The following is a 21,958-nucleotide window of genomic DNA, read 5'->3' as shown; positions in this document are numbered from 1 at the left end:
TCCATTAGGTGAGCCCCACAGGACAATGCAGCCTCTTAAAACAAAACAGAGCTTTTAGTGCTTTTATGCTCCATATGTGCACACACACATACACCCTCATATGCCTCCTTACCATCCTCTGTGTCCCAGCAATGGCTGGATGGGTCTCCATGTTTGATATCCTGCCTTCTGGCCCTCCTGTAAGCACAAGTAAAAAGCCTGTTTTAGTTTCAGATTAATTTTGATTACATTTTAGTATTTGATATTTGATTACTTCTTAAACAACAAAAATATTTAAAGGGGTCATATGATGCGATTTCAAGTTTTCCTTTCTCTTTGGAGTGTTACAAGCTGTCCCTAAAGTTGCAAATACTAAAGTCTCAAAACCAAAGAGGTATTCTTTATAAAAGTTAAGACTCGACCACGCCCCCCTAAAACGGCTCGTTCAAACACACCCCCACATGTCTATGTCATGGTGTGGGGAGATTTGCAAAACACCGCCCAAACGTATACGCAATGAAAGAAGGCGTAACTTTTATTCTCGCTGTAGTATTGTTGCTGCCGCCGGCACCATGTCCTGGAGATGCTGTGTTTTGTTGTGAAAGAGAAAGTACTTTGTTTGGGCTTCCAAAAGAGGACACAACTAGAAATCAGTGGTTAAGTTATATTTACAACACTGTTCCAGAACAGTTCAATGCAAATATTCGAGTGTGTGCAGCGCATTTTACGGAGGACTATTTCCTGAACCTGGGAGAGAGTAGCCTACAATATGAACACTATGAATGGCTGTGAACACTATAAAGTGGGGAAATTCCAACATCGCAAGGAAAGTCTGGTGCTTCTGACTCACAGCCTGTAAGTACGTTTCGATATTTAAAGAATTTGCCACTGACAATTCAAATGCGAGTTTTTTTTTTTATCAACTTTTTATTCATTTTTCTACATAACATCACAACATCCACTCAAAACAAATAAAACAAAACAGACATACAATCAACACTTCAAAAGTCCAGTCAAAAAGGAGAGCGAGAGGGAGAAAAAAAAAAAAAGTAATTCCTTTATATAATCGAGTATGTTAAAGAAAAAACCCTGCCAAGCATCAGTAGTAGAAGGCTTGGCCCCATTAATTTGCGCTGTTATCTCGCAGTTATCTCTATGAAATACACCATGTTCAATTGCAAAATTAAATGAATTAAGCATAAGTGTCCCTACCAAATCCCAAATTTCCAAATATAATTAAGGGGGGAGACCATCTAGACCCGGCGATTTGCCCTTTTGAAGGCTTTTTAGAGAGACGTGGAGCTCCTCCAAACTTAATGGGGCCTCCAAAAGATTCTTTATCCATCTGTGAGATCCATGGCAATTCCAATTTATCTAAATACTGCTTACAAATTGGTTCATCAAAATATGTTTCGGCTTTATACAGATTTGTGTAAAAACCTTTAAATATGTCGTTAATCACCGCAGGGTTCGTAGTGACCTGACCATCCAATGATTTTATTGCGCTAATATACTGTATGCCTTAGACTCACATTCTTTCAGCCTAAGGGCCAATAGGTGACTAGGTCTCTCTGATTCGAAATAATATTTTTGCCTAGTCCTATGTAAGATAAATTCCGCCTTTGAGTGTGAAAGGAAATCATATTCTTCTTTTAAAGAGGACAGCTGTGTAGCCTGTTGCTCAGTAAAATGTTGTTTTTGTAGGTTTTGTAATTATTGAATTTTATTTTCTAATTGTGTAAACTGGTGAATTTTCACTTTGGCAAGAGTAGAAGAGAAAGATATACAGAATCCTCATATACATTTACATTTACATTTAGCAGACGCTTTTATCCAAAGCGACTTACAAATGAGGACATTAGAAGCAATCAAAATATATATCATATAGTACACTTAGTCGTTTCCCACAGTATTTGAGGATCCACATCAGAGGGCATATTAATTTGAAGAAATTATTTTATATATTCTTTTAGAGAAGTAATGAAGGTCTGATTACTTAATAATGATATGTTAAAGTGCCATCTAGTGGATTTGGTTTTAATATCGGAAAGAGGAATATTGCATAACACAGCAGAATGATCAGATAATAAAATTGGTAATATAGAGATGAAGGAATTAGACAAAATTAAAGATGGGCTGAGAAATATGTAGTCTATCCTAGAGAAAGTCTTATGTCTATTAGAAAAAAAATGAAGTCCTTAGATTTAGTATTCTGAATTCTCCAAAGATCGATTAAGTTCAGTGATAAATTTATTCAGTAATTTAGAAGATGGATTGACTGTTGTATCAGATTGAGATTCATCCAAAGCAGGATTTACGACAGCATTAAAATCACCACCCACCACTAATGGGCAACAAGTCTGCTCAAGCAGTGTTTTGGAAATATTTGTAAAGAATTCACTGTCTGTCTCATTTGGACTGTAAATAGAGACCAATGCTAACCTATTATTATGTATCTTGCAACGGATAAAAACAAATATACCCTCCTCATCACTTCCGATATGTTCAATTGTTAAATGTAACTTCCTGTTAACAAGGATAAGCATCCCCTTCGTTTTATTAAGAGCGCAGGAGAAGGCTGCCAATTTATAATACTTATTCTGGAAAAGTGCCACGTCAGATTGCTTTAAATGTGTCTCTTGTATCAGCACAAAGGAAATCGACTTACGGTGTAAATATTCTAACACACGAGTACGTTTAACAGCAGAATTTAGGCCATTCACATTCAATGATAAAATATTTAGAGTATGCATTGAGTATTCATAATCCCAAAACTGTATTCAGTAAATGAAGAAAAGCAAAAGCACTCCTATTCTGTAAGTAACATGTAAACGCTGGTGTGCATTCTAGATATCAAACCACCTCGATGAAAAATCCTTTTAGAAATAAGGTAAAATAAATAAAAGTATGAATGTCTGTTGTAAAAAATAAAAGCAACACAGAAACAGGAACAACAAACTGTCACGGTTCATGGGTCCGTGTGCTCATTCCTTTGTGCGTGTTATGTGTTTCGCGTGGTTCTGCCACTTTTGGCAACCCCGCTTCCTAATCAGGGGTTTCACCTGCACCCTATTTTGCTGCCTATATCTGGGTCGCTCTTTCATGATCCTTTGTCAGTTTGTTTTCTCAATCACCTCTGTTTGTTCTCTCCTCGGCTTCTAGTGTGCTTTCTGTGATTGGATTGTTCCCTCCTCGGTTGGACTTCTGTTCTCACGGACCATTGCTCTACGAGCTCGGACGTCACTCTGGGATTATTTGAAAACTGCTGTGGTTTCTTCATTCTGTGAAGCCAATAAACCGTTTCTTCACTCGCAATTGGATCTGAGTCTATGATAACGTGACACAAACAACTATAAATAAGAAACAACTCAGACCGCACATTACAGAGAAACGTAGGTCTGATTGAGCAACAAAAAATGGTGATGATACGTGACCGGTCAACCTCAATGCAGGACATGTCCCCAAAAGGCCCACATAGTCAAAAATTATTGTAATTAAACCTACTCTCCATTAAACCCCCTCCAAAAAAAAAGGGTGTTAGTCTTACCAGTAAAGAGACAGTTGTGCTGGATAAATAGGAACAATATCCCAGGAGGAGAGAGAGAGAGAGAAAAAAAAAAAAAGAGATTTAACAAGTGTCCATGTCCACCTTGTTATTATCCTCTCCTGGGCAGCTGGAATCGCCTCCATCCCGGTCATTAAGTTCTTCTCGCTGGGTCGAAGAGATGGAGATAGTGGCCACTGTTTTCCCATTGCTTTTCCCATTGCTTTGTAGAGCTGCAGCATATGTCTTCTTCTGTGACAGTGAGCTGATAAAATCCTCTGCTTTCTGAGGAGAGTCTAATATCATCTGCTCACCTTTGTGCCATAGTTTAATTACCACCAGATAGAGAAAGGGCTAGAGAGCAAGTGCTGTCATCTTCTTCAAGACTGGATTAAAGCTCTTTCTCTTGGTAGTTGTGGCTGGACTAAAATCGGGAAAAAATAGTAGCGTGACATTGTCCTGCGTATATTTCACCAGATATGCCTGCCGAGCACCCTTCAGGACCGCCGATCTGTCATGCCATCTTAGTACACGGAAGATGAGAGTGCACGGCCGATTGGAGTTTTTCCTTCCTTTATACATGAGATGGGCCCGGTCAATCTCGACGTCACAGCCTTTCAGGGAAGGGATCCACTTGGAAAGATTAGCTTTGAGGAAGCCAGCTGCATCGGAGCCCTCCGCCCCCTCTGGCAACCCCACCAGTCACACGTTATTTCTCCTGCTCCTATCTTCAATGTCCGTCATCTTCTCAGTGAGTTGCTCCAGGTGATTTCTTAAGTTTGTGACTGTCCTCCTATCCTCACGTGCAGCGTGCACCCGGTCACGTGTCTGCTTCGCCGCGCTAGCTAGTCCCACTTGTATGTCCGGAGAGGCCCAAGAAAACAGGACAATGTCGTAAAGATGCCTATCTCCGACCTCTGGAGCAAGCCTAACCAACAAGCCTCTTCCAGAACAGTTTGCAACATTAAGACAAAATAACACTTATTGATAAATCCAACGCAGGAAGGAGATCGTCAAATTTGGGGTAAATAGTCAAGATTAATGGTCAAAGAGATGGCCATCACATGTGTTCCACAAGAGAAATCACGAGCTTCTTTAGATTGACTTTTCCCCCACACATAGAAGACAAAGACTGAGACTGAAATTCCTTTGTCCAAAGAACATATCTTTTGGTCTCCACAGAACTATACAGAGACTTCCTTTTTCACATGCATATAAAATCATCCTAGAAGGACATTTCTAGGCATAACACTATATTATGTATGTAACCCACACATTAGACTATCATGTTTTAAGCACATATTATGTATGTCTTTTTAATAACTATTGAATGACTTTAAGGTTTATTCGTGTTTGGTATGTATGAGTTTGACAATTCTAGCTTGAAACGTTTCTTCCAATTGATTCTTTGTCAAATGTATCATATTCTGGTTATAGAAATCACATCAAAAGTATACTTTGCAAGAGTGTGTAAAATTCAGACCATGTGACCAGATAACATGCTGATTTATGATGGAAGGAACAACCCTAGCTAAGATAATAGCCTATCTAATTGGTCAAGACACCAAATGGAATGTGTCCCAAAAGCCGAGTTTAAAACCTCAGGACACCATCAAATCTCTCTCTCTCATCCTTCTCCTCTTCTTCTCGCCACCGCGTTTTGACGCTGTTTTAACGCTCTTTGAGCGTGCTCTGGCCTACAGGCCAGTTGCTACTTAACACCACGATGAGAGGAAAAACCACCTAGTCTCGTTACTCAATTTATTCTTTTACTGTAGTTTCTTTTCTTTCCGTTGAGTCTCGTGTTCAAAAGTTAAGTTTGCCGCAAAGTCCAGCTCCGACTGCACCCGCTTCAAACTTCAACCAGCAACCGACTCAAACCATCCTCAGCCAACGCCCAACCATTGGCTTCCCAAGACATCACTTCAAAGATTACTGAACTTCCAGCCAATCACCAACTCGGGAAACCCCTTTCCTGCAACGATGACGACAGAAGGGAATCCCTTAACACAAAGGCAACGCAACGCAAGTAACCTCCAGATTCTGGCTGAACTGGTGCATTTAATATAAATTTTAGCCTCATTGAGAAACTCAATGCGAGGGTTAATTAAGTGATTGATGGTTTGTTCAGGTCTGCGATAGCACATATTGCTATAAACTTGGGATTTCACATTCTCATTCTCTAAACTCATCCTTTCTCTCTTTCTGCAACGTGTGAATGTGTGAATGCGTGTGTTCATGTTAGATTAATTTATGTCTTAGGTTTATATAAATAAAGTCTTATTTATATTGAAAAGAGAAGTATCTTGTGTTTTGTGCTTACAAGTTAATGTCTTAATCTGCCGATCTTGTTACTGTGCTTATTAATAGTGTTTACACTATATTTTGGATTTTAATATCCAGTGCAGAATTAATGTTATACGGCTCGTTCAGTGAATCGCTGCCGACTCAGTGATCAGCCGCAAAACAGTGATTCTGTTCAAATTCCCTGTAAAATCATAAATGATTCCTTTTGAGCTAAATTAAATTATATTTATGTATCAAACCCTACAGTGGAATCTTTGGTGGATTGCTCAATCTCTCTTTTCCGATTGTCTTTGGCTGTATTCATGATGGGTTAAATATAGAGTGGTTCGAAATTTACTGACAGGATTATATAATATTTGACAGAGTGAGCAGAGCGAAGGACTACGCATGCTTCGCTGTCGAAGGGTCACGTGATTCTCTCAAACGCGAGTTTTGAGCAGTGTAGAGTAGTGCTTGTTTGGCGTTTCTACGATCACAAATGCAGACATGGTGTTATGTTTGTGCTGCGCAACGCGTTTCCGTCACACACTTGAGGTATTCGGCCAATCACAACACACTGGATAGCTGGCCAATCAGAGCACGCCTCGCTTCCCAGAACGATGAGCTTTGTAAAAATCGGCGCGTTTCAGAAAGGCGGGGCATAGAGGAGCAACAATAATATACAGTATGTGGAAAATAATGTGTTTTTTTAACCTCGAACCGCGTAAACACATTGCATTACACCAAATACACAAAATAATGTTCTATTTAGCCACATCATATGACCCCTTTAAAGAGCTGCTGACCAAATTAGACAAGCACAGCTTGAGTTTTTAATATTGTTCAGAATCCATTCATTAATATTCAAACATAACTAGTCAGTATAACATTTTCAGACTTTGTATAATGTATATGCATTCTTCTTGTTATGCCAAGCTATAAAATAATGTATTGAGTAGAAACTGTGTGTGAAAAATATTTTTTAAATCCTTATTGAGAAAATCACAAACTACTGGAAGAGTGGGTCATGGGGTCTATGAACATTGTTGTAGACAATGGAGGGCCTGGAGTCAAAAAGGTTGAGAACTACTAGATTAATCAATCATATATAAAAACAGTAAGACTGCAGTCATGCTATGTATTTTATTTCATTTTAAACACAAAAGCAGTACCACCATGATTTTTCTAAAAATACCCTTAGCTCTTTCTGTAGTACAACAAACTTCAGTGAATCTTAATGAAGCCACACAGCGTATTTCAAACAGAGCCATCTGACAGCCAAATAATCTCCAAAACAAACTAAAATTCCTCACTCTGTGTGTCTCCCTATCTCTCGCTCGCTCTCTCTGCAGGATTGACCTGGCCTCCTTGCGTCAGTGGCGGACCGGAGAGCCGGGAAGAGAAAGGGCAAGAAAACTTCTCTGGCAGCTCACATACATCATCTCAACAACAAAGCAACTTTAATCAATTTGCCTGTCCAGTCCAGTCCCACTACACCCTATGGCACAGGAAAAATCAAATATTTATCATTTTCTTCTCTGTGCTGAACTCCAGGAAACAACTCACCCTGGAGAAGTAGGTCAGAACGAGGGCACCATAAAACCCTCTCTCTCTTTTAACTTTCTGCTATGCCAAAAACCTCAGAGCACCAAACTGCACACGGTGCACATCTGAGGGATATCGTAGGACACATGTGGCTTTGCGTTTTTGTGTGTGCCGATAAGACGAAAGAACAGTTAAACAGAAGTGCTGACTCTGTGAATCAATGTCAAGGCTTTGCATTGACTCTTTGGGACAATGGCTTTATCGGTTCATGTTTGTGTGTGTGTGCTACCTTTTGGAGGCTGGAATGTATCTGGAGCACTGGGTGCCGTCCCAAGCGCAGTAGGGGTCTCTAGCCAGGCAGCATTCTGCACAGCCCTGACCATAAATATGGCACCTGTGAAGGGACACCTGCACCAACCCGTCGCTTCCTCCAACAAACAGCTGCTGCTGCACACACAAACACACACACACACATGCACAAAGTACTAAACCAGGTGCAATGACAAAAAAAGTGCTTACTGGAGCAAACTCTCTAACAGAGTTATCAATCAGCACAATTTGTATTTTTGGTCAAACAAACTCTAAAAAGAAGCATGTGTACACGTGACTCAGAGAAATAAGAAAACAACAATAAGCACAATAAAAGTTGTGGTGCTATTGCTTTTCCCTCAGCATGAGTCTGAAAAAAATCAGGCAGTCACAGCAGAGCTTCCCATAAAACACCCTTGTAAAAGCAAATGCTGTTCAGGAACTGATTTGAAACCATTTAATGATTTCAAGTCGTAGCATTCACCGTAATGAATTAGAGGCAGTAAAATGTAGATTAGATAATGAGACAAAGTTTCAATCCAATCCCTGTATTATCCATACGATTTCTTATCTGTACTCAATTATCCTCTGCTATTAAAAAGAAAAAGGCCTTAAAAAAGTAATAATTGTGGAAAGAACTGGTCAAGTGGCCCGCTGATGTATCCATAAGGTTCTAACTTTGTGCAGAGGAAAGGAGGATAAAAGCTTTTGGATGAACTGCAAACTTAACCATGAACTCCAAAAGATAATAAGAGATAACTGGACAAATGGGAATGTAAAGGGAAAATGAAAGGAATGGCCAAAAAACAGGAGAAACAGACTTATCTGTGAGACTCTGATAAAACAGTACAAACAATGGAGGCCATAACACATCTGTTATGAGACTGAGGTTTGAGTTTGATTTTCTTAAATATAACAAAAAGTCCTGTAGAATGTCTAAAACAGCTGGCTGATGAACGCTGTCACTCAATTCTTGAGGAAATCATTTATGAAATTAATAATTAATATTTAGTTTACTAGAACCAAGTTTGAACTTCTGTTCTTACCTGCTTTGAGGAGATTTCCATGTTGAGGATGGGTGAGGGACTCTGGATAAATGAATGCACCAATATAGTTAGAAGGTGAACTTTTTGTTTAATAGTGTTTGTTTATTGTTTTTATTCGTTTGTTGTTTTTCATTCATCATCTATGCAACATTTACCTTGAACACCTGAAGCTCCTCTAAGATGATCTCCTCTGTGGACCAGTTTTCTTGAGTGATGCTGACAACCTTCAAAACCGATCCCATATCTGTACAGACACACACGCACACATTTTTGTATCTTAAGCTGTACTGCCATCTTCTGGCTATTTTACAAGAAAAATGTTCTTGTATGTTTTACAAGAAAATACTATTTCAGTTTTTCTGCTTCAAAACTTCAAGTCAATTTCAGTGTTACAATGTGTAATTATTTGTGAAATTTCTAAGCAATTTCTGAGTTTTTCACCAGTATTTTTTTCAGTGTACAGGGTTTAAAGTATATCAAACCTTTACTGCATTCTGGACACCACAGTTATGTAGAACAAGCAAAATGCTGTCTATGTAGCCACTTCACTAGATCATTAAAGCTTTTTAAAATACTAAAATCAAATATGCATCATATTTTCTTAATTGGTGCAAAATGCAACATTATATCTAATTGTTACATATCACTAGTAACCTTTGTGTTGTATTTTTTACCTGTGCCCAAGAACATAACATCATAGTGTCCATCCTCAGCTGCCACGCGGTCCACTACAATCTGAGTAAGCCGATACTCCGTATTGATACGAGTGAAAATTGGCCGGCCCGTCATTGGGTGCACAGAGCGGTACATTAGCGGGTGCAGCCGTATAAAACTGATGACTTCATCTGGAAAGTCTTTAGTCGTTTTTATATGAGGATCATATGTCCGACTGGGGCACTGCGAAAGAAAAATAAGATTTACAGTTATACATTTTTAAAATATAACAGCAAAAAATCCTGGAACTAATTACAAATATAGACTCAAATGAAGTAATGTAACTGCCTTTGGCATTATCATAAATTATGTGTTTGTGTAAACCAGGAACATCCAATCATGCTCCAGTATGGCGGCCAGCGTCCTTCGGAGTTTAGCTCCAACACACAATGCCTGGGTGTTTTTGGTGAGTCTGAAGACCTTAATTAGCTGGTTCAGGTGTGTTTAATTAGGGTTGGAGCTAAACTCTGCAGGACAATGGCCTTTCAGGAGCAGGTTTGGACACCCCAGGTATAAACAGTATTTTGAATCACAGCAAGTCAAGTATTGGTATACATAGTGTTATGTCTCCCTCTAGTGGTAATGTATAAAAATCCTCATTCAAAGTGTCAGTGACTAAAAGTTAGACGAAAAACAGGCCTGACAGAGTGTTACTAACAGTGCCTGGTCTTGGGTAGGGGATTCTGCCTTCATATTCCACCCAGCGATGGTCCGGTCCCTCTTTATGAGCATACGGTCCATTAAACACAGCACGGATGTCTTCCATGTTGTAGACACATACCGCTGATCCTCTAAAGATAGAACTGACCCCAAAAAAGATGTTGAAAACAAAACAACATGAATGCCACAGTAAAAGAAAGGGCATTACAAATGAGCAACTTTAAACAAATAACCATGTTTTTAATTGCTATATTAATCTATAAAATATATTTAAAATCATTTTATACCAAATCAACATTTAACAATGGATTTCAAGCTATGGTACTCAGACCAAAAGCAATGAAATATTGACATGCTCACTGTAGGAGCTGCGTCTCACCTGGTGGTAGTGAACACTCCGTACACCATTGGATTTCTTTCAGCTCTGCTAGGGAGGAGAAAGATGTCCTCTGTAACACACACACACACACAAAATAAAAATAAAAAATCACAATGAGCATCTTTTTAAATGCTAAGAAGAATGATAACTGAAATATGTGTTTGTAAGAGGGAGCAGGAACAGAAAACATATCACTCACGGAGCTCATCAAACTGCGTGTCCACTCCATCAGGTCCAGGAATGGAGCACACAAGTCTTGCTTTGAGGAATGTCGTCCACTTGTTGGTAAGACTTCTCAAACCTCCAACGTCATTCTGTATGCAAACACAAGAGCATAGAGGGACTCTTAATTCTGTCATGCTGAAAGCACGTTTCTCATTTAAATCCTACATTTTATAGTCTTTATAATAAAAGTGAAAAACCAGCATTTGATTCAGATTAGAGCAGCTTATCTAATTAAGCATGAGACTACAAAAAACACAAACCTCTCAGTTATACACAGACTTCAGAGGTACACAAACTCGCACACAAGAGACAAAGAAAGAGAGTTCAAGAAGTTGAGAAGAGTGAGTGAGGGAGTTTATAATGGGAATATAACGACCCTCTCTGTGAATTCTCCAAGTGCAGGTTTATGTCTTTAGATGCACAATAGAGCACTGAGAGGTCTTAGAACAAGAAGACATGCTGAGAACACTTAAATGAATCTCCTCATTATAGCCAGAAGGGTTTAATCAAAGGATTCCAATGATTTCACCTACACCCACTTAGAGCAGCAAACATATTCCTCCTCTGCCATTATCCTTGTTGAATAACACACACACTTGAGAAAAAGGGGGGGGAAAGACCTAAAAGAGGTTTAGGAGTGGTGTTATCCAAATTCTTTAATCTTCAAAGATGCCCTCTCTAGTGTTAGGCCAGTTATCCAGTGAGGAATCTGGCCACGGATAGCTTTACAGCTCACTCCTAAAGCTATAAAAACCCACCCACTTCAGACCAAGAATTTTGCAATAGAGCTTGGAATTTTTATAGCATACAGTCTGGGAGGATGAGCCTACAGCATTAAGGAAACTGCTTTAAATCATTGACTTTTTATAATTGCAGGCTGACAGGTGACATGCATGGACAATTAATTAAAATGACTACAGAGCTCTCTACAATATTTGATTCTGATTGGTCAACTGCAGCATTCAGCATTTAAATATTTATAACTGTTTTCAACATACAATATAAACTGTATAATTTATATATTAATCATTTAAATGTATGGGGTCAGAAAGCTTTTTTTATTGTTTCTGAAAGAACTCTTATGTTCACCAAGGTTGCATTTATTTGATAGAAAATACAGTTAAACAGTAACATTGTGAAATCTTATTACAATTTAAACATTTACAACTTATTGCCTGGTTGTTCCTTGTCTTGATTTGATATTCTATCTATAGTGCAAGTTTCTTTATTTGCACATCATATTGTGAATAATCTGTACTGAATTACTGAATCGTACTGAATTAATAATTGTGGTGGTTTTCACCTGACCCCAATAGTTTACGGCTAAATACTGCTACAATTTGAACGGTAGTGTACATGTATCAGTGCTGGTTTTAAGTCTCTTGTATAACTCATGGTCATATTACTATGTGGTCTCTTTCTTCTCACATAGTACAATAATTTTAACTCAAAACAGTATTTAATAAGCAGTATAATGTATAGTCAGACTCTACATTAGTTTCCTCATAAATTAAAAAACAGAAAAAGAAAATCTACAGCTGTCTTTCCATATGCTTTTGTTTAAAACGCTTGCCATTTGTTTATTGCATTGATTATCCATGTGTACATGTTGAGGGTTTTAAAAGTTCAAAACAAGATTAAATGTAGCTAATAATATTAAATTAAACTGAAGGTTTTTATGAGTAATCGCCACCCAGGATAGCAAACTGCAAAATTACTTCCATCTTCTGTGTGCTTTGATGACAGCCTTTTGGAAGACACCTTTGTGAAGGGAATCAATTACTCACTTTCTTTAGGGAGTGACCTAGTGAATAGAGTTCATTTCCCACAGTGTTCTTCATGGATGTAAAAATGATGCATTTGCGGTCAGTGTGATGTTTGAACTGTTGTTCCCCATAGTTTATCTTGACTTCAAATGAATTAAAATCTGACTTATTTATGGATGGTTTTTATGTAATGCCCCCAGCCTTCATAGTGAACTGTTGTTAAGGGATGGGCAGAACACAATGTGTTAACATGGAGTCATTAAGTACACTTATTTCGCTACGTAAGGTACTTCCACTGTCATCATGAACAACGACCTGGGCAGCAATTTCATGGCCAGACCTCTGCTATGATTTACCCTGCCTGACAACAGTGGTTTGGTCCGCTTTCAGCAGATCACATCAAGGGGAATGTACCAGGAAGCCTCTCCTCCCAGGGGAAGCACATTTAATCTTATGTGCTAAGGAAGGATCAGAGAGATGAGGTGAGTTCCTCTCTGATCAGGCAGCGTGAGGACAGGTCTTACCCGGCATATCCGGGCGACACGAGACAGCACGCTCTTGTCCGTAGTGCTCCCATCACGGGACGCCTCGCGGAAAAAGAAGTAAATCTTGTCATCGTCGGGGTTGTAGGTGTCCGCGATGGGATGGGCGGAAATAAACCTGCCCTCTGTGGAGACAAAAAGAGAGAAAAGCTGGTCAGCTTTAATTTATTTCTGTGATGCCAATCCACCAATCACTTTATAAGACTCACAAGAAAGTGTGGAGGCCTATTAAAAGAGCTAAGACTCACTGTTTGTGTGTGTGTGTGTGTGTGTGTGTGTGTGTGTGTGTGTGTGTGTGTGTGTGTGACAGAGTATAAAGACCAAACTGTATCCTACTGTTTAGTGTAAATGTTAGGCATTTCCTTTTAGACTCACAGCAGACTGTTAATGGGTGTTTAGGATTGAAAATAGACTGTGTGGGTTCAAACTAAAAATTAAATTGCATCATCATTGAGGAGGAAACCAAAGGTGGAAGAAAGACGGTCATTAACTCAATGACTAGACAAAAACTGTATTATATTGGACTCTGCAAATGACTCAGACCCAAATAGAGAGTGGAGAAGAGGAGATGAAAATGCCAGCAGTTGGTAGGATTGGAGTGTCTCTCAGAATTATTCAGAGTCCAAGCAGAAGATATACTGTATCACATTTAGTTTTTCAAGATATTTAAGAGGTGGAAGTCCAAAGATAATATTTATGAGCTATTTGACACTTTTATGGGTATCTCTAAAAACCTCAAGTTGAGTTAATAACAGCCAATGCGATTTTTGTAAACACTGGCAACTCACACACACCTGACCATAAATTTAATCTTCTGTGCTGAGTGATTTGACTCATCAATTTTTATGATTTAAGGATCTTTTCTCCTAATCATGTGAGTTATATATCCTAGACACACAGGCAACGCCTCAAATGTGGCTTATTTTAATGCCGTAATAACTTTTCCACAGACTGTGAGAATAAATCAGTTTGTGGTATCAGTATATTAATGACTGTGCCTTTGCTATTTTCTGTGGTTTTGGTTTTTCCCATTCTGTCACTTATGTTTTGTATGTGTTTTAGCATGAGTGTGAGCTTATGTGTGTGGCCAAATGCTGTTTTTATATACACTACCGTTTAGGGTACAAAAAAGTTTAGGGTAAAGCCGCGGTCACACTAGTCTTTGAGCATGCGAAATTGTTTCGCATGCTGCAACGGTTGTGATATGACGTCACGCTGTGCAGCGTCTTTTTAAAAACTTAAATTCAACAAGTAACATATAATAATACATCTAAAATGTAAAAACATACAATCTACTCCACTTTCCTGCAGCGCTGCAGTTTTCTTTGAATTCAGACAGAAGGTCATGCTGTGACGCATCGATCTGCCGTTGGTCACACGGTACCACGTGATGCGAATTCGCAGGCCAGAGTTCACCAAGTTTGAACTTTGGAACGCAGCGAAATGCAAAAACTTTTCGCACAGGCTTACTTTTGCGGTCTGACGCATATGCATGCGTATGAATGGAAGTCAATGGAGTGAAAAGAGCAGTGTGGCCGCAGCTTAAGGAAGACTTATTTTTTGTGGAAAGAAATGAATACTTTTTTCAGAGAGGATGCATTAATTCTATGAAAAGCAAAAGATTTCTATTTCCAATAAATGCTTTTTTTACTTTCTATATTTCATAAAAGAATCCTGAAAAAATATTAAGCAGCACAATTGTTTTCAACATTGACTATAATAGGAAATGTTTTTTAATCACCAAATTAGTATAATAAAATTATAGAATCATGTGACCTTGAAGACTGGAGTAATATGTGCTTAAAATTTAGCTTTGCATCACAGGAAAAAACTACATTTTGAAAAAACATCAAAATAGAAAACAGTCATTTTAAATTGTAATACTATTACAGAATATTGATGTTTTACGCTGTATGCTTTGATCAAATAAATGCAGCCTTAGTGAGCATAACTGATTTCTTTCGAAAACAAAAATGCAACATGTAAACCATCACTGCAAAATTCCCTCATTCAGAACTTTTCAAGGACAATAAATTAAACCTAAAAACTAAACTAAACACAGGTTGTATGTCATTCACTGAGTGCTGGTATGAGTGGACTGGTGGGGAGTGCTGACCGTTGATCCAGTAGTCCTCAGAGATGTCTGTGCGAATGTACTGCTGGTCTGGGGGCGGGCCGAGAGAACGGCTAAACGTGCTGTCCTTGCCCAGGAAATCAGACGCCGTGCCAGCATAGAGATACTGATCTGAAAACATAAAATGGGAGCATCTCAGCGTAAACATAGAGCTGCGGTCACTTGGGCTGTAGGCACGTTTACTACAGCTGACCATCAAGTCATCGCCATCAGCATTCTCTTGTTCTCTTTTCCTCACACGTGCACTAAAAAAAAATATTCATTGAATTTACTTTTTTTTAAGCTAAGTGGTTTCAATCAATGTATTTTAGCTACATTTAAATAAACTAATTTAGTTGACTAAATTTCAACATTTTTTTTTTTAATTTAAATGTAGCTAAAATAAATTGTTTGCAACCAACCACTTACATTAAAATAAATTTGTATCATTTTTTTCAGTGTCTGATATACAAGCCCAATATGTTCCATAAATAAATTACCATCTCCATAATATCCATGACAGCTAAAATGGGTTTATGGATTATGTTTTTAGAATCACTCAGCGATTTCTATCTGAGTTATCATTTGGTGTTTGGGCCTCCACCCTACCTCACCCTTCTCTCTATGTATGTGGTTTGGAGCAAATCTCGATGCTCTGTGTTCTCCCAGAGTTATTCCCTGTTGATTATGGCTGTCCGTGTAAATAAACAAACACACTCAACCACACTGTTGAAGGAGAAGTTCAACCAAAAGTAAAAAATCTCATTTGCAATACTGTTTATGGATTTTAACTTTGGAGCTTTGTAAAGAGGATATATAACCACACACTCACTTGCAAATAAACTACTTTATTTAATTAACCAATGTTTTGGCAAGAAATCTTTGCAAAAACGTTGGTTAATTAAATAAAGTAGTTTATTTGCAAGTGAGTGTATATATCCTCTTTACACAACTTTGATATCTTCCGACCTGCAACTCATACGGTGTGCATGTGCTTGTTTATTTTATTAAGAAACTTTTTTTGGAGTGTGTCACAAAATGTTTTCACTGCATTACATTTCCTCAAAACTCCTTTTGTGTTTCATGCAAGTCAATCTTGAAATGATATGAGAGTAAATGATGTCAATTTTCCCTTTTGAGTAAACTTTTTGTTTTTTTAACTTTCCTAGTTCAGGTCTTTTTATGAAGATTACATTATAGCAATCCAATTTCTGGTAAGAAGGAAGGATCTGTAATGACTAATGGCTGTAATTAATCAAACTTTGTTCAGCTGGAAAAATTCAGGCTTCAATACAACCCAACGCAAGAAAAAAAAAAGTAAAGTTTACAGCTGGTACTCTTGACAGGGTGTGACATTTCTCTTCAGCCCTCCATGGTCGGTTTAACTTGAAGCCAAAAACAAATGTCTGACAGACGGTACAGAGAAACCAGGTTTTTCGTGGGAGAAAGCCGATCACGTGCAAAGAGTAAAATGCTCTTTTACATCAGGTTTGTGTTTAGAGAAGCAAGATCTGTTAGATTCAGGCTCACCTGTGAGTACTGAAGCAAAGGGCTGGTGTGGATCAAAAGGACATTTCATTCGGCCAGATTCCACAGTGTTGCTGTGTAGGTGCAGCCAGCTGTCCTAATGATTGCACAAAACACTCACCATTACTACTTACCATACAGGTCAAATGACTTAACACATTTTCAAGAATACTAGTGAATCAAACAAAAAAAACTCAATGTAATCTGTGTGGAAACAGTCAATAATTTAATTCCTTGCCTCTTTGTGACCTTTGACCTCTAAGAAAGCACAGGTGGGGTGGAACGCTCCAGTACCACAGACGTAGACATGAGTTCGGTTATAGCTGTGTAAAACTCGAATGAAATTAGCACATTCGGTCTGAGGTAGAGAGAGAAAGAGAGATAATGTGAGAATGTGAAGTGGCCTTAAAAACTATTCGGATATTTATAACACATTTAGTGTATCGATGTCATTGCATAGCAGAATATCTAACAAAGTGGTTTTTATCATGAATGATATCATCAGCATACTGCTTAAGGTTTGCCCCTTGGTTGAAGGGACTGACTTAATACATTCACTAAAAATCACTTTGGGATGAAGTGATATAATATACACTACTGTTTAAAGGTTGGTAAGAAAACACTTCTTATTATCAATGTTGAAAACAGTTGTGCAGCTTGAAGGAGGTCTGAAGCAAATAGTTCACAGTTCTCTTTTACAAGACGGGTTTGAGTTAGAGATAGGGTGACCATACGGGCCATTTTTACGGGAAGCGTCCTTGCCAGGATTTCTATATTGCCTAAAATATCCAGGTTTTGGCTGTTTGCACTGTGCAGATTGATCGTTGTGTGATATTCATGAGAGTTATAGAGAGCAGAGCAGACGGCTCCTTATGCTTTCGAATCGTTCTCGTGCCTACCTTGGTGTCTTTTTTGATCGGTGCGCAGTGACGCAGTGACGCCAAGGTTTGTAACAAACACGTGCGCATATTTGCATCACTTTTATCGTTCTCTGTAGATCTCACCTTCTCACGCGCAGCGCCACGATCGGTCGATTATGTACAATACCTGCATGTTATCGGTCAAACTACTTTGGATGTTTTAGGCAATATTAAAATCCTGGCCAGGACGTGGCTCGTATAAACGGCACATATGGCCACCCTAGTTAGAGAGGACAGGCTGTGTATTGAAATGCTCATTCGACAGACATATATCCTGACTGATACTTACAAGAGGGTTTTTGCCAGCCAGTACACACATATCCACCCTGTCTCTTGGAGCTGGCCAGCTCAGCTGGACGTGAGAAACATACACACAAAAAGCAAGTCAATTCAGGTAAAAATGCAAGCAACACATACCTTGTAATTTATATAGTGATCATAAGTGTTTACAATTGTCTCTCATGGAGTTGTTTCAGAAAGGTAATTCAGCTATGAAGTGTAAACTGTACAAAACTTTGATTTAGACTAAGATTAAACTGGGACTCAAAGTATGATTTTAAACAGAGTTTAATCCATTGTGTATTTAACAGATGAAAAACTGTACACATGAAATACTGTACAAACATGAGTTCTGGGTTAAGCTCACGAGAGGGAGGATGACGTACAGATAAAGAGTGATGAAGGGGCTGCAGGCCCTGTCTCTGCATACATGTTATAAAAAGCTTAAGCGCTTAGCACACACAGGCCTGACCTTTGACCTTGATCTACAAGAGCCGTCTCTACATGTAATAAGCAATCCATGATTACACATGCTCGTGAGACGACTTTACATGATGGTGCTTTGAAGATTGGCATGCCTACCGCAAATTGAAAATGGGCTCAATACGCACACTCCACTATACAAATGAGAACAAGTGCATGAACAGACAAACACATTACATAAACACACACACACACACACACTCACATACAAAGGTCAAAGGCCTCACATCAGAAAGGCCTTTTTTTTTTTTTTGCATGTCAATCTCTGCCTCCACCTACTGGTTTTGCCATTATTGGTATATTTTGAAATGCATCTGAAAATATATAATTTTGCTGTATGGGTGTCTTTACTTGTATATGAGAAAGACAAAAAAAATGTTTTGGTAGGGCCGTCTCAGGAGCTCTGTAGGTTGATGCTGAGGGAATATCTAGATGTGACAGTGAAATAACTGTGAGAACTTCTTAAAGTGAAAGTACAAAGTGAACTAAAGGAACTCCTGAGGCAGAGACATGCAGAGACACATAAGCACACTTATACCATGAATGTATTCATAAGCTAAACATATCCAGAGACTCTCACACCATGCTATCAGGCATTTTTGTGAGATTAAAACGGTATAAACAGTTTTGATTTGTTCTTAGTTTAAACCAGATTATGTTGTCCAAGCACAGGAGTATTACCAGTCGACAAGTCAACAGTTTTATAACAAAAAAAGGGAAAATAATTTTGTTCTCACAATAAAACATGCACCTGTTTGACAAAAGACAGACAAATACATAAAACCATCAAATTTATTAAATGAATCTGACTTGGGGATAGGCTCTTGGACCAGTAAAGCGACCACCTACAAACAACACTCTGGAAATGAATAGTACTGCACTGATCAAAACAGCAACGTTTGCACTGGCAAGCACCATTTTTCTTTAAAAAATATACAGGATCTAGTTTACACACAATGTTTCACTCAAAACTTGCATTTGATATAGTTCTATTCACTAAATGAGAAAAGAGGGTCAACCAGTTTGAGAGTGAGTGAATGCTCTTCTAAATTATTCTATGGAAAAATGTGTTATGTTTCGCCCCAGACCACACATTGTGTAAAGTCTTTACGTTCCTTTTCACGGAGACCTGATTCTGCATGTCTGCAGGTGTGAGCCTTTTACGGTGTGTGTATTTACCTTTTTGGGGTGTTTATTTATGTCGTCTGGGTCCAGTAGGTAGATGTGGTCTTTGGCTCCCAGCAGTAATCGGCTTCTCTCTTCATCCAATAGGACTGTCTGAAACCGCTGCCCCTCGCTGGAACCCACAAACGGCACCACGCTTCGAGAATGGATCAGCTCTGAAGAAGTCAAATAAGGGTGAATACATACAAATAAACACATAGCATGTACTATATGCACAAACATACTAAATAACCTGTGTATCAGAATAGAGACTTGTGCATTTGTCTAAGCATTGCAGTGTAGCAATAAATCGAAAATTTTATCATATCACCGCTATTGCCCTGTCTCCTGAATCTCTCACTCTTCTAATATAATGAGAGACTTTGTTACTTCTATATTCCATAGTATCTACAGTAACCATAACCTCGGGGCTATCTGTCATCTACGTGTTTTGATTCTATACTGATAAGGTTTCATCCTCTCTTTAAAATCAGCCCTTCTACTAAACCTCCCTCCTCTAGCCCTTACTTCACCTGCCGAACATTAACCAAAAGCCTCTGAGCTGTCTGAAAATTCAGCTGGATCTAATTGCTCCACCTATCAATTCTCACACGTCGACACAGCGGCAGATTAGTTCGATGGTTCATTTGCTGTAGGTTTCATATTTCACTTCTTCTGCTCTCTGAGGGAGCAATGACACATTCTGTTATTCTCTCTGAAGAGTGCCGGTTAACAGCTTAGACAGCTGAGTTCAGATTGGCGTTTGCACACAATGAACGTAAGCCAAAAGCTGTCATGATAACACAAATAAGTTTAAAAGTTCCAGGCTATCAACACCAACAGGTGGAAAATCTGCAAAGATGACGTTGTTAAGCCTTGTTCATACTCTCTTTGGTACGTACAAGCTGAACTCTCTAGATACATAATTCTTAGGATTTTTTTGAAACACGTAATGGCATTTGACTAAAGCACGCAGTTTTAGTAGACTTGGACAGAGTCCTAACATTTCTCCACCCTATGTTCTGCTCTCCTTGCACACAAACATAACCATCTGCCAGCAGCCTCAAAGCAAGAAAATCTGGCAGTGTGCACTTAAACACCATGGAAAGCAGGTCTGTAGATTCATTTATGTTTTCTGATCCTCTTTTTTTTCTGTTTTAAATTCTGAATTTCACATATACACACAATTTTACATTCATTCTTTCCATCTCTCAGTTTTCAGCTACCTCCCTGCATGTCTGCCATGTGCATACATCGTTTAAACAGCCATGTGAGGGGTGGGTCATGGGGCGTCAGGGTTATGAGTCTAGAGCGTCAAGAAGCTGAATAAATCCTAGGACTTAACTGTTTATTCTCTGGGGTGCAGGGTCGAGGACAGGTCATTTCTGATCAATATTTATAAGACAAAAATTCCTCTCCAAAATAAAACCCCATTCATGCTAATGCCTGACTAGCTGACACTAATCTACTCCGCAAACAGCTTAAGGTCAGAGCCCTGCTGAAAGATCCCTGCTTAGCAATGAAGTCTACAGAGGTTTATCTGGAGTTCTGGAGCTTTATCTGGACCCCTCAGGGAATCAACTATCGCGTCCCCTAAGAGCAGTAGTCTGTAAATAACAGCTATACAATGTTTTTTGAGGATATTTAAGATGTGCATTGACAAATCCATTACAAAGTTTAAATGTTCTTTCCTAAGTAATATCAGAGACAATATAATGAGGAGAAAATGGATCTTTTGTCTTTAAAGGGATAAAATTCAAACCTACAGTATATGATTTCTTCTATATGAAAGGAGACATTTAGCAGAATGTTTGAGCTACTTGTTTCCATTCAACAGAAGGGGATGGGAACCAAGGTTTGTAAAGCAAAAAAGTAGTAAAAGTAGTCCAGACAACTCAAATATGCATATTTATGTCATTATTCACCAATATTTGTCTTACTGCTGTGGTCGCCGTTCACGTTTATTGAATGAACAAGGGAATCTTAGACATTCTGATATAAATAACTTCTTTTGTGCTCCACAGAAGAAAGAATTCTTTTAAAAAGAATTTTAAAATTAACTATTTTCATTCATCTGCCCTGGAACATGCAAGCATGTTAGCTAAAATTTTAATAAATAAATGAACTGTTTATTTCAGCAGAAGATACAAAATTTGCATACCCTTGTTATACTGTATTGTAATATTTTTAAATGCAAGCTTGGCAAATAAGTTATACTTCCATGTCTAGACGGGCTGTTGCCAAAATGGCCACAGAGTGAACGGACTCTAAAAAGAACTTCTTAAAAGTCCAATTTTATAAGCTTGTAGTGTAATCCTACACTTCTGCGGTTTGCTGATCGTAGTGGCTTAATAATTATTCTTATAAGAAATGCAGACTCCCTGTGGAAACATAAAGGAAGCATTGTCCATTCAGTTCAATCTTTACATTGTGCTGTACAGTTCAACCTTCACACTGCAAGCTATTTCAGCCCTACA

The 21,958-nt window shown here is 38.5% G+C and overlaps 1 protein-coding gene across 1 annotated transcript in view; it reads right to left on the bottom strand.

Annotated features, from left to right (window-relative positions):
* sema3d (sema domain, immunoglobulin domain (Ig), short basic domain, secreted, (semaphorin) 3D) overlaps window positions 1–21,958 on the bottom strand; it is a 45,263-nt gene that overhangs the window by 5,390 nt on the left and 17,915 nt on the right. The window contains exons 3-16 of the mRNA XM_058752202.1: window positions 19,497–19,657; window positions 17,845–17,907; window positions 16,874–16,993; window positions 16,639–16,732; window positions 15,112–15,240; window positions 12,978–13,120; window positions 10,662–10,776; window positions 10,463–10,532; window positions 10,082–10,226; window positions 9,384–9,606; window positions 8,865–8,953; window positions 8,710–8,751; window positions 7,644–7,801; window positions 113–177 (exon numbers count right to left, since the gene is read on the bottom strand). Coding sequence (XP_058608185.1) covers window positions 113–177; window positions 7,644–7,801; window positions 8,710–8,751; window positions 8,865–8,953; window positions 9,384–9,606; window positions 10,082–10,226; window positions 10,463–10,532; window positions 10,662–10,776; window positions 12,978–13,120; window positions 15,112–15,240; window positions 16,639–16,732; window positions 16,874–16,993; window positions 17,845–17,907; window positions 19,497–19,657 — 1,617 coding nt within the window. The remainder of the gene's footprint in view (window positions 1–112; window positions 178–7,643; window positions 7,802–8,709; window positions 8,752–8,864; window positions 8,954–9,383; window positions 9,607–10,081; window positions 10,227–10,462; window positions 10,533–10,661; window positions 10,777–12,977; window positions 13,121–15,111; window positions 15,241–16,638; window positions 16,733–16,873; window positions 16,994–17,844; window positions 17,908–19,496; window positions 19,658–21,958) is intronic.

This window comes from Onychostoma macrolepis, chromosome 18 (assembly GCF_012432095.1).
Source record: "Onychostoma macrolepis isolate SWU-2019 chromosome 18, ASM1243209v1, whole genome shotgun sequence".
NCBI classification, from domain to species: domain Eukaryota; kingdom Metazoa; phylum Chordata; class Actinopteri; order Cypriniformes; family Cyprinidae; genus Onychostoma; species Onychostoma macrolepis.
Note: the sequence above shows the minus strand (reverse complement) of the source record. Positions and strands in the feature narration are given on the sequence as shown.